The sequence below is a fragment of the Ovis canadensis genome, chromosome 23, assembly GCF_042477335.2.
Source record: "Ovis canadensis isolate MfBH-ARS-UI-01 breed Bighorn chromosome 23, ARS-UI_OviCan_v2, whole genome shotgun sequence".
In the NCBI taxonomy this organism is placed as follows: Eukaryota; Metazoa; Chordata; class Mammalia; order Artiodactyla; family Bovidae; genus Ovis; species Ovis canadensis.
The window spans coordinates 56522108-56537425 of record NC_091267.1 but is presented as its reverse complement, the minus strand read 5'-3'; the positions used below and the strand labels follow the sequence as shown (position 1 = coordinate 56537425).

The following is a 15318-nucleotide window of genomic DNA, read 5'->3' as shown; positions in this document are numbered from 1 at the left end:
GTGCTTCCAGGAATACGGCGGCCATTCCTTTACCTCTGCTCCTCCCCACATCGACACCGCCCCGCCCCCCCCGCCCCATCCCGCCCCCCCCGCCCCATCCCGCCCCCCCCGCCCCATCCCGCCCCCCCCGCCCCATCCCGCCCCCCCCGCCCCATCCCGCCCCCCCCGCCCCATCCCGCCCCCCCCAACCCATCCCGCCCCCCCCAACCCATCCCGCCCCCGCCCCCCCCCGCCCAACCCATCCCGCCCCACCCCGGCCTGAGGTCCTGGCTGCCGGCCCGGCCGCTCCGCGTGTCAAGTGGAGAAAGGGTGGGAGTCAGGTCCGGTGGGCGGGGAGCAGGGGACGGAGGGGCTCTGGGATGCGATGGGAGGATGGGAGCGGGGCACGAGTCCGGGCCCAGGGGTATGACTGCGAACGGGTCTGAGCTTCTGGAACGAGCTGTGGGTCTCCCACTGTCCTGAGCCTTCAGACAGGAGGGGGCCAGGCCTCCGCGCCAGCGGTTCTCAGGAGGAAAACCGCAGAATGAAGGCACCTGGCACGTGCGGGTCCCTTGGTCCAGCAGCACCCCCCCCCCCCAACCCCATTTCTTCCGGGAGCAGCACTAGCCCCTCCCAAACCACGTGATGGAGCCTGGGCCCCCGCCTACCCTGATCAGGACTCATTTCCAGCAGCTTCGTGTTCAGGAAAGGCTGGCAGGGCAGCCTATTCTCCTCCGAAGACTGAGGCCCGCAAGCTTTCCGGTCTCTGGGCTCATTAGGAGCCCGGTTAAACCCCCAGTAACGTCTGACCCTCCTGTTCCCGCGGCACCGGCTCCTGATAGAGACTTAAGAGCGATTGGCTTTGTTAGGGGAGAATTTCTGGTTGATTCAGCGTCTGTGAAACTTCCTGAGATGAAAGAGACAGGAGGAAGAAGTATGTGTATCATAGCAGCTTTCCTGATGGGTTTATTGTGGAGCGGAAGGCACTGTGCAGCTCCTGGATCCTGCCATCCTAGCCCCCACTGCAAGTACCACCACCCCAGGGACCCCCGCCCAGTCCCTGATAGTCGCTCAGGCCCCTTTTCTTTCCTGAGCAGGTGATACTGGTGGGAACACAGCATTTTCTAAATTCATCCCCGAGAGGGACTGGCTGGGTCAAGGCTGGCTGACCTCCGAGTTGTGCCCCCTATCCACTCTTGATCCCTCTCCGAGGGCGCGAGCCAGGCACCGCCTGCTCCTCCGTTTCAGCCAGCACTCGGAGCATGTAGGTACCCATGTGGACAAGACACTGGCCAGTCACCTGGGCAGCGTGAGACAGGAACCGCAGCAGGCTCCTGCAAGAGAGGGAATCGGTGGTAACAGAACCATGTGTACGAGTCCTCATCGAGGTTTGGGGGCTACTCTGCACAACCAGGAGCATCCCTGATCTCAGCAGTAAAGAATCTGCCTGCAGTGTAGGAGACACAGGAGACTTGGGTTCAATCTCTGGATCGGGAAGATGCCCTGGAGAAAGAACAGGCTATCCACTCCAGCATTCTTGGGCTTCCCTGGTGGCTCAGGCAGTAAAGAATCGGCCTGCAATGCGTGAGAACTGGGTTTGGTCTCTGGATTGGGAAGATCCCCTGGAGAAGGGCATGGTAACCCACTCCAGTATTCTTGGTTGGAGAATCCCATGGACAGAGGAAACTGGTGGGCTACAGTCCATGGGGTCACAAAGATTCAGACACGACTGAAATGACTTAGCACGCACAGCACAACCAGGTGAGAATTTCCTTGGGTCTGGATTTAGCCCTCATTGCTGAGAAATAAGGTTTTAAATGCATGACCCTAGTTTTTAAAAGGAATTTGGTTCTTCTATTTCTTATACAGGGTTTTTGTTCCATTTTGGACTTAACGGTCTTTGGAGAAAACTATGTATTTTGGCTCAAGTTTCAGTTTTCTGAATAAGTTTGTGGTGTAACAAGTTTTTACGACAACACGAGTGCGAGTCGGGCCAGGGTTCAAGGGGCTAAGGAAGGGCAGTAGCTGTGTCCAGACCCTGCCTTCCCGGGTGCGTTACCTGAGCATGGCCTTGAACCCGGTGCAGTGGATGTCATAGGACACGGAATACATCTCGTACATGGTGGCCTTCACATTGAGGCAGCCAATGACATCCTTGGGGCTCAGCTTGTACAAGTCGAAGGTGACTTTCGCGATACCCCGTCTCTGAGGTGGCCAGCGGGCTGGGGTGTGGCTGCCAGCCTAAGGGTGGGGAGGGCAGAAGCTGCAGTGCATCCCAGCTGCCACCTGCAGGGCCTGCAGTGCTGGGTTTACCTGTCTGCTTAAAATCTGAGCGTGAATAAGCTGCTAACTATTTGAGGAATGTTTTCAGCCAATCAGGGTGCTTTTGTGGCCACGGGGTCCAAACTCATAAGAAGTGACCTCCTCCAGCAGCTCTCTTCAGGGACTGTGGGTGAGTGTGGTGTGGCCTCAGGATCCAGGGCTCAGTGGACAGTTGTGCCAGTGATCTGTGGTGGACACGCACTCACCCTGGTCCTCCAAGGCCACTGCGGCTGCCTGGTGATGTGGATGGGCCCATGACAGCAGGCATACTATTCTACCATATGAGAGGTGGCCACGGAAAATGCCAGAATCCTATGGCCAACCAGGGCTGGTGTGAGGGCTGTTCCCTGATTTCTAGTTTCTCCCCTGGAAGAAGGCTGACATCTTGGGGACACTTAGCAGACTCACTCTCAGTCCGCTTGAGACCCTTGGGGTTAGGAGAAGCCAGAGACCTCTGAAATCCCAGGTTTATAAACAGCATTTTCACATGGTCTTCCTGCAGAAGCTTTGAGAAAAAACAGGAGAAAACTGTCCCAGGGCCATGTCCCAGGCACACCTCTGGTGGGTTTGCTGCACACACGGTCCTGCAGTGCACAGGATTCAAATACAGGAACGACTTTCATAAACCTTGAGACACGAGAGTAGTTGGGGCTCTGAGTGTTAAATTCACTGACAAAAGTCTAGTATAAATTTGAAGTTAAACTGCAAACTCCCCTAAATAGCACCTAAACCCTTCTTGCTGGCGCCTCTCTTCTCTTCCCATCCCACAACTTGGACACATGATGGTCCCAGCCCAGGAACTAACACACATGAGGTCCTGCTGCCTTGGAGGAGGTGCATCTATTGTTTAGGAAACATTATTAAAAATTGACTCAAGGCAAGGGGTTCTGGACACAGCTCCTCTCTGAAGCATGAAAGTTTTGATCTCTGCCAGCATCCTTGGTCTTGAGTCAGAATCGAGATGTCTCCCCAAACTCGGAATCTAACCATGGCGACAGGGGGGTGAGGTGGGGTGGGTGGTTAGGGGGAAGAGTTTCATCATCCCCCCCACCCCACCCCCAAGATGCCTCAGGGGGATTGACTGGCATCAAAGCTTTGGACTGAGAAGGGAGACCCCTGGTGGATACTTCTGGGAAGTTCTGTCTAAGTCAAATCCAAGCGGCCTCGCTGAGAAACTCCTGCAAGTGGGGCAGGACCTCTGACCTCAAGAAGAAAGGCGGTCCAGACACGTAGGATCCCGTGTAAGACTCACATAAACCAGACTGTTACCAGATGGAGAAACATCCCGCCCCCAAGAACCGTCACTTTGGTGCCACTCTTGTCCACTGCCTCCTGTCACCACCCTGACTTGCAGCTCAGTGCCCACTGCGGTGCCCACATGGGGGCTTGTGGCAACTGACTCCCCCACTAAGTAGAAAAGCATCTCACAGAACAGACAGAAAAGACCCTTCCCCTCTGCATTAGTGTCCTGGGGCTTCTAGGACCAATGGCCACAAGCTGAGTGAGGATATAGACTGATGCTCTGACAGTTGTGGGGGTCGGGAATGCTGAATGAACTATGGGCTGTCCTGGTGGGGCTTCCTGTCCTGGCTCCAGAGCCACCCGTGTCCTTCAGCCCATGGCCCATCCTCCTGTCACTGCTCCCTGCTTCAGCCCTCACTGGCCCTCCTATGTCCCTCTTACAAGGACCTGTGATGACCACCCAATCAGGTAATCCAGGGTCATCACCCCTGTGAAAATCCTTAAGTCAATCACACCCGCCAACTCCCCTTTGCTATGTAAAGTGACAAATTCCTGGGTTCTGGGGATGAGGATATGGGTCATGGGGGCTGGAGGGAGGAACCAGCTAGGTCATGAGCATCAGTGAATAATCTCTGTCCCATTCCCTTTTCCAGGGGATCTTCCTGACTCACAGATCAAAAACAGGTCTCCCACATTGCAGGCAGTTTCTTCACCATCTGAGCCACCAGGGAAGGTCAGTTAGGCATACAAAAAGATGTTTGAATATTATGCTTTACATGTTTAGGTGTTTTATGGTGGGAATGTTTTTCAAGATTTATAATCTATAGTTTTCTCAGAAATAAAACCCTTTATGCCACTTCTTTGCTTGTCTAACTCACTGTGTTTACACCCTCACATACCTCCCTAATTTCACCGGCTGTGTCATCTCACTGCCTCCTGAGGTCCATGCCCTAACAGGGTCTTTAGCTCCTCACTGGCCAAAGCCTGACCCTCAGAATTACTGGGTCTAAATCACACAGTCCAGGTTTGCAAAGATGCCACGTTTCCTAGAAACACATAGAAGCATCCCTGGAAGGCAGCAGATCCAGTTACCGGGTGAACGCAGAGGAAGTATTCAGAAAGCAAGCTGGTCAACCCAAGTGGGGACCACACTTACCCAGGTGAGCAGCCTACCCAGCGGCCGCCCAGATAACACACTTACCGGTGTCCATTTCTGCCCCTGCTCCAGGACCATGAGGTGTGTGTTGTCCCCCAGGGTCTGGAAGAACTCCTCTGTGTCCACCACAGTGCCATCCTCCTCCAGCACCAAGGTGACCAGTTGGCTGGCGACCACCAGTGCATCCAGGGTCTAGGTCAGACGGAACACACCAGTGTCACCAGGTGAAGTGACTCTGTTTGGACCCATCAGTGGCATCCATTAAGTCATGGTCCCCGAAGTGTTAGCTGATTTTAAGGATCTAAATGGTAAAGATGTACCTTGCCTGGTGTCTATAACTCAGGCTTTACTTGGAAAAGAGAAGTTGAAAAGTTGAATGGACCTAACTTCTTCAGAGGTTTCAACATCGTTAGGTAAGGAATTACAGTGGACAATATTCAGTTTCTAAAGTGTCTTGCTTATTTGGACAAATAAAAAGAATGACCCTGTGTCCATGATGCTTAGAGAGCCGTGTCTCTGTCACTTCAGAGACAGCGTGTTGGATGCTCAGGTCCTGTCTCTGGTGAAAGTCTATGATTCTTCCTTATTTGGTGATTGAGGACACTGTTTTAGATTAAGAACAATTGGTCCCTGGCCTCTATAACCAAAACTAGATTTCTAAAGTTGTGCCTCCTATATTCTCCCTTGTCAAGAAACTAAAGTCACATTATCAAATGATGGTTGTTTCCTTATTTTTTAAAATTTATTTTTCTTTTCTTTTTCCTTTTGACCATACCACAGAGCTTGTGGGATCTTAGTTTCCTGACCAGGAATCAAACCCTGGCCCACAGCAGTGAAAGTTCAGAGTCCTACCCACTGGACCACCAACGAATTCCCAATTAATGGCTATTTTGAGGGCTCTCATCTCTGTACCTAAGTCCTGTATGGGACAGGAACACAGAAATGTTCCCTTTAACCCCAGCAGGCTCCCCCAAGCTCCCTGTCTTGCACTGAATTGTCTCCGAGACCCTGTGAGTTGGGGGCCCTCATGGCTGATGGGGGTACCTTGCTGAGGAGCTCCTGCAGGCTACTGGCCATCACCCCTCGGCGGCTGCTCCGGTCATGGTTGGAGACACGGAAGGGGCGAGCGGGATGCATGAGGGGTGTGAACAGCACTTTCTTTGTCTGCGACCCCATAAACGCCAGGGGCCTGGAAAGGAAGGGTCAAGTGAAAGCCAACTGAGGTTAGTTTAAAGAAGAGTCTTTAAAGAGAGGTTTAAAGTACATGGAAATAAGACAAGGTTAATATTTGCACCTAAAGAAAGGAGTCAGTAGTTGGGGATGATTAAATATTGTGTACCTGATACCCAAGAAACAAACAAATATGTAAAATTAACAAACACAGTATCATCACACCTGTTTTACCAAAACATTCAAGGCCCTCACAGTAGCTGAGAAGGAGAGGTGAAGGTACCAAACTCAAAGGAGAAATAAGGATAATATTCTGCAAACGTTGGCTTTAGAGTTGAAAAGCCTAAGTAAATGATTTCTTGAGGCCATGGAGCAGCTGAACAGACTTAAAGAATCAGGCACACACACAGTTATAGATTTGTACAGTAAAGCTAAGGAAGAAATGGCTACCCAGCCAGTATTCTTGTCTGGAAAATTCCATGGACAGAGAAGCCTGGCGTACTACACTCCATGGAGTCACACTAAGTGGAACATGACTGAGCAAAGAACACTTTCATAGACACCTCTACATATGTCAGCCATTTATCTATCTATATTTTGTATCTCCAGCTAGACTAGACTTTCCTTACAGACAAAGGTGACAATCTGGACTTGTGACTGGCTAGACTAGACTTTCCTTACAGACAAAGGTGACAATCTGGACTTGTGACTGGCATCTACAGTGCAGGCAGGGGGCAGTCAGGTGGGGCTGAGCCCATACCCTGTGGGATCAGACACTGTCTCTGGGTAGATGGGGTCGAGACTGAGCTGAATCCTCGGACACCCCACCGGCATCTTAGAAATGCCTAGTGCTGTGTGGGAAGCCCCTACCCTCCCCTGACATGACGGAACCCGTGCCACAGCCTCTTTACCTAGACTGCCAGCAGTCTAGGATTTGGTCTGAAGCTTATTTGGCCGGCGTCAGGCTTGTGCCTTGTGACTGAAGGCATCTAAGCACCTGCCATGGCCAGCAGCATGTTGGCTTTTAAAATATATCAACTAATTTCATTATAACCTTACAAGGAAAGTATTACCTCATTTCTCAGGTAAGAAAGTCAAGGCTCAGAGTGATTTCTCAAGGTCATCCAGTTAATAAAGAATCTTTCTGAACTTCATCTTAAGCAATAAACATCAACTGGAGCTGGTGAGGGAGAGCTGCCTGCCAGGAGGACAACCCTGGCTTCTCTCCAGGGTCACCACCCAGCCTGTGTCCAGCGCAACAGCTGCAAGGGGACTGGGCCTGGTCTCTGGTCCCTATGCAGCTCTCCTCCAGATCAAGGCCAGCCCAGTGAGGGAGTCCAGGCGTGAGCCAACCCAGTGGAGGGCCTGGCACATGGCTTCCGGACCTCTGCCCCAGTTCCGGGGAATTACACAGGCTCCTCAGTTACACAACTCGACAACCAGGGGCCCACGTCTGCCAGGGTGATGCTGCAGGGAAGTTGCTTGGTGCCCTCCCTCCTGGGGAACCCGGTACACAGGGCAATGAGAGTAATCCACATGATGCTTTACAGCTGGAATCCAGCTCTGTTCTCAACCTGGTGGAGAACGAGGTTGCTGTAAGGAGCGAAGAAAGAAACAGGTTCACTGCCTGATCAGGACATAAGCTCACATCACAGCCGAGTGTGGGGGGTGGTCCTCAGGGCAGAGGGAAGGGTCGCCAGGGTTGGGGTGGGGGGAATGCCCTTCCCACCCTCCCGCCCCCTGGTGAAACCCTCCTCTAGTGCAGAAGAGCCCAGGGCCTGCCAGCAAGAGCCTCCCTCCCTCCAGACCCATTCCTTTGTTCCTGAGAACCGAAAGGCTCAGGCTCAACCAGAGAAATAACAGGACAAAGTTCACGTCTTAGAACCTGGCCCTGGGGGATCAGTGTGCGCTGTGGGCCGGACAGCTCTAACCTAGTTAGTCAGGGCCCAAATCTCCTCATCTCTGCAGACGCTTGCACCTCTGTTAGCACCAGTGATCCACTGACCTTGCTCCGCCATCACAAAGCCCTCATTGTCTTCTAACTACTGACCAGATAAGCACTGGCCTCCCTCCTCACTGCTCTGAGATCGCCAGTTGTGATAAAGGAGGACGCCCAGTTATTGCTGTCCTTAATCCTTACGTTTCCCAGCTAAGAACTGGGTCAGTGTTGAGAAAAGGCTTAGGTACACCTAACAGGCTCAACCAACACCAGGTGCTTACTCTGCCCCAGCTAAGTGGATAGTGGGCTCAACCAGCCACATGAACAAAGCAACACATTAATCCAACTCAGTCTGGTCCTCTTGGTGGGATCATTTGTGTCACTGGCCATCAAACAGCCCCGCCCCCTCCCCCAACCTCCTACAGTGACGTTGTCCCAGAAGCACTGAGAAGTCTTAGAATCCAGCTTCTGATGACACATCATGTTGGCCACCCTCTAACCCCCAGGAAGGTGCAGGTGATCACATGAAACAGGAAGGGGAAAGGCTCAGGACACAGGAAAACAAGGAAACAGGTTCTTCAAGGAAATAATATTGTTTCAGGGAAATCAAGATAAGAGAAGTCAGATTTCATGGAAGGTTCTTGAAAACTGTGGAAGGGCACAGGTCCCAGAACTGAAGGGACAGGGAGGTCTACCTTTTCCAGGAGGGACTGAGGAGACCTTAACACACACAAGTGGGAAATAGAGCAACAGGCACTGGCTGACTATGGATGTGAACTCCACTACAAAGCTGGGCCTCCAGGTCATAAGATGGTGCCTTTCTAGGCTGCCCTCTGAACTGGTGTTTATTCTAGAAGTGCTGGGGGAGAGCAGGGGGCCCAGGAACAGGTTGTCGTGTGGACAAGGAGGGTCCATGAGAAGTGATAAAGCTCAGACAGATCCTGTGCTCACAGTCAGGTGACAGGACGGTGCTGGAAGGAAAGTGCGACCCCAGCTGTGGGATGGCAGAGAAGGGACAGGCCTTGGAAAGCATCCATCAGGCCTGGCGGGGCCTCCAAGAGCTGCAGGGACAGCAGGTGAGGGACAGTTTTTGGGGGTCGGGGGTCTCACTGTGGCAGGAAGCAGAGCAGTATTGGCCCCAAAGAGGCTTCCTGCCCTCCAGCAATGCCTGGCCAGTGACAAGCAACATATGGGACATGGGGCCCCACTGGGAGCTCCCTGGCGGGACTGTGGCCATTCCTACTATGCCTTGAGCCCTGCCCCTGCCCCCACTCTGGGGAAAAAATGCTTGGCTAGAAAACACATCCAGCACATGGCCGTGAAGTCTCTGTACACTTTGAATGTTATTAACACAAGAGTTTAGACCACAAAGGAGTAAGCATCAGTAACCATAGAAAAGTCAATTCCTCCCTTAGGTCTCCTACAAGACTGGTCAAATTTGTCCCAAATGGCAGCTATTCAAAACCTAGAGTTATTTGTTCAAGGAAAGAGTACCAAACAGCTACTCTGCACAAAGTGTGATGGAGATGAGCTCTGTAACTATCTCAGTGCGTGTGTTATCGCTGCCAGGACACAAAGTCAGAGCAGGCTGTGTCTGCGACAACACACACTGTGGGGATGGACATCCTGGGCATCTGGAGCCGAGCCAGGAGACCTTGGGCTGCTTCCATTACCACCAAGGCCTCCTGATCACAGACAATGGACAAACTAATAACTGGGTTAAGATCATTGCTTACCTGCATCTGATGTTAAAAAAAAGACATTAGGTTCCTGCCTTGGCAACATGCAGGTACTTACTAACAAAAGACAGAGTTAGGAAAACTCTACCAGGACCACTGAGAGGCGACAGAAGTCCAGCAGTCACCTTGCCTGCCAGGGGGTCTCATGCAGCCTGGATATAGCTTTAAGGGAGGCAGAGAAAGTTTTCCTTTCAGCAAGTGTTACAGGTGGGCAGAAGCAGGTGGGGTCCCATGAATGGAGCAGCTCAGCATGCAAGCAGGACCTGGTGACAGTGTGTCCCCAGGGTGGGGCTCCGCCAGAGCCCCGCACTCAGGGCTGGCTAAGCAGGTCAGTCCTTCCGCATGAGATCATCTGCACAGCAACTGCAGAAGCGAGTCCTTCCTCCTCACACAGAGGGTTTGGGATTGACACTGTAGGGTCAGGTGCAAGGGCAAGGGCAGCCTTAATCTTGCAGGTCTTGCCTTGTCCTCCTGTTCAGGCCACACCAGCCAGGAACTGATCCTCCTGTCATCCTTACAACTGGGCTCACCAGCTCAGTGCCCAGAGGACGTCAGAGAGCTCCTTGGGAGAAACGCTTGGAGGATGCACTCCAAGCCGTCAGCTTTTGTTACCCCAGGAGTGGGATTGGGGGTGGGGGAGGGTTGTGAGTGGAGTTGGAGGAAGAGGAAGAAACCAGGGAAAAAACCAGGGCCCTTCCTTTAGGTCTAAGCCACAGGAGTGAAGAGGCATGAAAAAATCTGTCTCTCACCTTCCTGGGGTCCCAGTTTTAAAGAGACAGCCCCAGCCAGACAGCTCCCCTTCCACTGTGGCAGCTCTCTAACCCTGGGTATGGCAGGAAGCCCCCTTTAAAGACCCAGGTTCAGAAGCTCACAGATCACACTACCGCCTCACCCACCCAATCCCTCCACCCCAGTCACCTGGGAAAACCTGCATTTATATGTACACCTATGGCTGATTCATGTTGATATTTGACACAAAACAGCAAAATTCTGTAAAGCAATTATCCTTCAATTTAAAAATAAATTTAAAAAAAAAAAGCATTCAAGGGCTTCTCGCCTTTTGACGATCTTCAGAGAAGCATGCTGCTGCTGCTGCTGCTGCTGCTAAGTCGCTTCAGTCGTGTCCGACTCTGTGCGACCCCAGAGACGGCAGCCCACCAGGCTGCCCCGTCCCTGGGATTCTTCAGGCAAGAACACTGGAGTGGGTTGCCATTTCCCTCCCTTAAATCTACAGTCACTGCCACCAGGATCATCAGGATTTTACAGAGGAGGAGTGGGTTGGGTTTTTGGACGTTAAGACGAACCCAAGAAGGAAAAGTGATGCGGGGCCTCGGTCACCGGGAGTGGGAGGCGGGTGAGGAGGCCCCGCAGTCCGCCGGCACCTCTACCACTGTCCCGCATCCCCTGCCCCGGCCCTGGCTGCAGCGTCACTACTTTCCCCCAAACTCCGCGGTACAAACCCGAGAGCTCAGCCAGCGCCATCAGGTAGTGCCGGAGCCCGCGTGGCCTTGAGGAGTGAACTGGCCACCCCGAAGCCGTCCAGCGTCCCACCGGAGCCCCTCGTCTAGCCCTAGCTCCCGCCACGGTCGGGGACCCGGAGCAGCCTGGCCCCCCGCGCGCCGGGGGTCTCCTGGGTCCCGCTTCGTCTGCTCCCGCGGCGGCGGGATGCGGCTCGGGCACTCACCGCGTTCACCTGTTCCCGGAGCCCGCGCACCTGGGGGCCGCACCTGGCGCTGGGGGCGGTCGGAGACTCGGGAGGGGACGCGCGCGGGCTGGGGGCTCAGGGCCGCGCAGAGGGACGCGGGAAGCAGAGGGGCACGGGGCGTAGGGGGCCCCGGGGGGCGAGGAGACGAGGGGCCCCGAGGCGGCGGGAGCGCCAGGGGGATGCGAGGCGCCGGGGGCGCAAACCAGCGCGGCACTCGCCTGAGCAGGGCTCCGGCGCAGTCCCGGGCGGTCTCCATCGCTCGGTCGGGTCAGTCCCCGCCCGGCCGGCCTCCTGGCGCTCGGGCCTCTTAAAGCGCCACCGCTCGCCCCGCCCAGGTCCACGCCCCTCGGGCTGCGGAGCTTTGCATCAGACAACCATTCCGCCGACAACCAGGAGCCCAGCCATTCCCCGTGCCTTCGAGGGTCGCCGGTTGGCCTGTCGGATGGGTCAGTGGGGACATTGCCACGCCGGCAGCGCAGCCTCTGCAGTGGAGGGGCGGGTGCGGCCCAGGATGTGGGACACCGGACGTGGGAAGGGATGCTCTGCCGGAAGGGGTCAGACCTCAGAGGGGCCGGGCTGTCAGCTGTTCCCTCTCTGAATTGCGAAGCCGACTCTCTAGAGCGGGTTAGGGGTTGGGGCAGTTGGCCCTGATCCTTCGGAAGGAGAAACCCGGCTGACACTGTCCAGCGCCGCCTGCACTCGGGGTGACTGGCCCCCGTCGGCGCGCAGGCCCAGCCGCGCGGAGCCGGCTCCCAGAGCGCTGTGGCCTGACCTCTGTGGCCTGACCTCTGCCTCGGTCCGGACTCACGTGACCTGCACAGCTGGCCCTGCTGCCTTGAGTTCCTACTCCTCTTCCTCCTCCGTCCTGCCCCGAGGCTCATGATGTCACCGAGGGAAGTGCGGGGCCAAAAGCAATCTCTTTCCAGAGTCCTGGTATCCCCCGGACCTGCGGGGTTCCAGTGGTGGCGGGCGTCGGGGGGGTTCGGGCCCAGAGCCCCATCTGGATCTCGCCCCCCCTGCCAGTTGCCTGAATGTTGTATACCCCTCACAACTCATGTACTGACCTCCTAATGGCCAGTGTGCTAGCTTTAGAAGGTGGGCCTGGGTGGGGGGGGTGGGTGCTGGGGTTATGAGGCCAGTTACCCCATGGATGGGGTTACTGTCCTTATAAGAGAGCTCCCTCACCCCTTCTGCCTCCTGAGGACACAGGGAAGGGACTGTCTGCCATGAACCAGGAGGTGGTGTCACCAGAACTGGGCCCTGCTGGTCCAGATCTGGGGCTTCCAGCCTCCAGAACCTTGGGCAATAAAACTCTGTTGTTCATAATAAACCACTGGTGTCCAGCACTCTGTCAGAGCAGCCTGGACACGCAGCTTGATAATGAGACAGTGGGTCCAATCAGTTCAATTCAACTTGCCTCTAAAAAAAGTTTTATTGCAAAAAATTTAAAATATAAAAATGTTTAGAAAGAACATGCCATGAGCATCTTTATACATAGTGCCTGGATTCAATATTTTGACATAATTGCTTGTTTTTTTTATCTGTATGTTTATTTGAACCCCAAATGCTTCAACTTGCATCTCTGAAGAAACCAGAACATTGTTACACATAACAGTGATGTTTCCTCTCCGAAAGAAATGACTCCCAACTGCACCTGATGTTCAGTCTACAATTAAGCTCCCCAGGCCACTGTTGCCTTGTGCATATACACGGCCTCCATGCCTGAGTCCAGGTGTGTCAGGCCCAGGCTGGAGTAGTGAGGGTCAAGTTCACAGGAGACTCGTACATGGAACCAACCAGTGAGTAGCTCACTGACTCACTCCCAGGGCCTCGAGGGTGAAGGCTTGTTAGTGAGCGAATGAGTGAACAAGATGCTATGGCAGCAGCAACACCTGAAGGCCTATTTCAAAGGGGGCAAATGTGCGAATTCTACCTTAAAGTGTCCTGGAAGGGACTTTGGAGCTGGGGCCGGGTGAGGGTGGGGAGCTGTGTGTGGTGGGGGCTGTTCTGTGCTGTTTTAGGAAGGGCAGAGGCACACCAGGACATGGGGGGTGTGGGGGGATCTGGAGGAGCCAGGGTCAGGGAGTGCCCACTGGGAAGCCACGTTGGGAAGAATCTGCACAGCAGTGCCATGGACAGGGCCTCACCCCACTCACACATACAGTCCAGTGGCAGCCAAGGAAGGCAGGTCCGGGAGCCGGGCAGGCTTCTCTGTGTAGTGGGAATTCTGCACACAGAAGAACCACAGCCAGGAGGGGTGGAGCTGGCCCCGGGTGCCATCCCGTCTGCCCGGTGCCTGACTGGGAGAAAGCAGGACAGGCTGTATGTAAGGCCACAGGGGCAGGAGGTTGTGCAACAGCCCTCAGTTGAGACAACTGTCTCCCCAACTGGACTAGGAGCAAAAGTCCTCCTCTTCCAGACTGGACTTTGCGATCTCATGGAGTCTGTGTAGCCAGTGTGAAGACCCCGGGGTTGACTTACAACTCATGCCCATGACGCTCACTGAGACCTTGGAGCAGTGGTTCTCAGCCTTTGGGGGCTCCAGACCCTTAAATATAGTATCAATGGAAACTGCAGTGTCTCCTCAGAAACGCCTATACCCAGGCCCTCTGAGGGGTCCACGGGCCGAGAAGCCCCTCTTTGGGGACCAGGATTCATCTACCCCCTACCCCCGGGCCTGCCCCGCCCCCCACCCACCGTACTCTCCTATCCCTGTGGTTGTGTCATTCCTGGGTGTGGATGTTTCCTTTTCTCCCAAATGTAGGAACAAAAGTGATGTGTTTTTCTGCTGACTTCTCTGCAGAGAAAGGGCCCAGAGAAGGCTGTGTTTTGGGGCTAATTCCTGGTCTTTCCCAAGTGGGCAGAAGGGCAGAGCAGAGCGGGGCCAGCACCGCCATAACACGTGTATACAAACTGGTGCTGGACGCTTCCCACAAAGGTCTCAGCGAAACTTTAACTCTGTAAGTAAAACACAAACACCTTGCCGTTGTGAGGTGTTTATATTAAAACCTTACAGACAAGGTGAGGTCTTCCCAGACCACTGTCACCAGTTCTGCCCGCCTCCTCACTTACCTGAGTCCTGCCATGGGATCACTTCTATGAGTGTCACTGCATTTGGTCTGTTTACACAGATGGTACTGTATTACACGTATTAAATGCAGTGTTGTGCTTCACACCTTAGTCATATCTAATGCACACTGATCGACTTCAGACTCTTAACGCTGCATACATATCAGAGCACGTAGATAACACGTTGTATTCAACATTTCCCCTTGACGAATATTGAGCCCTTTCCCTTTGTTCTTGTGTATAAACAGCACTGAACTAAGCATATGTCTTTCCAAGGTCGGGCAGCCCAAGTCTGCTTGCAGCATGGGCCAGACAGAAAGGATTAGTGTGAAAGGAATGTTTTGACTGTTCAGGAAGATTTATTGATACATTAGAGCAGTCAATGGAGTCCGTGTTTGCAGATCTCACTTTGTGAATTCCTAAGCACTCATTGGGCTTCCCAGGTGGCTCTAGTGGTAAAAAATCCCCTGCCAATGCAGGAGACGTAAGAGAGGCAGATTGGATCCCTGGGTTGGGAAGATCCCCTGGAGGAGGGCATGGCAACCCACTCCAGTGTTCTTGTCTGGAGAATCCCATGGACAGAGGAACCTGGTGGACTACAGTCCATAGCGTTGCAAAGAAACTGAACACGACTGAAGCAACTTAGCATACATGCATGCAAGCACTCATTAAACAATGTGTCTTGATTTAGTGGTCAAAAATTCAGAAAGAGGGCGGCTTTCATAAAAAGCTAAATTGTGTTAATGGGTCTGAACCTGCTCTGCGTCGTTATGGGAGTACCCAGGATGCCACCTTCCTCTTTATCACTGAAGCCAGCCTGCGAGAGTGGGATCTCCATGTGAGCAGATGATGTTAAACCTCCTGACGAAGATAAAGAAGAAGGGCAGCAGGAACCCAGCTGTCTGCAGACTGCATTCAGCAGACATACAACATGCAGTGTTTTATTTTTATTTTTTGCTTTTAAAGAAACTGTATCCAAATTATTAGCGTCCTGAGC

The 15318-nt window shown here is 53.7% G+C and overlaps 1 protein-coding gene across 4 annotated transcripts; it reads right to left on the bottom strand.

Moving 5' to 3' along the window:
• Window positions 1-914: 914 nt before the first annotated feature.
• Window positions 915-12047, bottom strand: CIDEA (cell death inducing DFFA like effector a). 4 transcript variants are annotated; one of them, XM_069569020.1, is made up of 6 exons: window positions 11471-11760; window positions 5744-5888; window positions 4745-4891; window positions 2710-2806; window positions 2039-2220; window positions 915-1313 (listed from the first exon to the last, which is right to left on the bottom strand). In XM_069569020.1, exons 1-5 carry the CDS (start codon window positions 11506-11508, stop codon window positions 2072-2074), a joined length of 576 nt encoding a protein of 191 aa, XP_069425121.1. In that variant the 5' UTR covers window positions 11509-11760; the 3' UTR covers window positions 915-1313; window positions 2039-2071. The 4 variants fall into 4 exon arrangements, with proteins under 4 accessions (XP_069425121.1, XP_069425123.1, XP_069425120.1 ...); XM_069569022.1 differs by lacking the exon at window positions 2710-2806 and having other exon boundaries at window positions 11008-12047; XM_069569019.1 differs by lacking the exon at window positions 2710-2806 and having other exon boundaries at window positions 11471-12016.
• Window positions 12048-15318: the final 3271 nt, after the last annotated feature.

Coding starts and splice junctions, on each gene's coding strand:
- CIDEA (XM_069569019.1), bottom strand. CDS start 11,508: ATGGAGACCGCCCGGGACTGCGCCGGAGCCCTGCTCAG. Junction 5,889..11,470: donor TGCGCCGGAGCCCTGCTCAG/GCGAGTGCCGCG, acceptor CTTCCTTTCCAG/GCCCCTGGCGTTTATGGGGT. Junction 1,314..2,038: donor GGGTTCAAGGCCATGCTCAG/GTAACGCACCCG, acceptor CCTCTCTTGCAG/GAGCCTGCTGCGGTTCCTGT.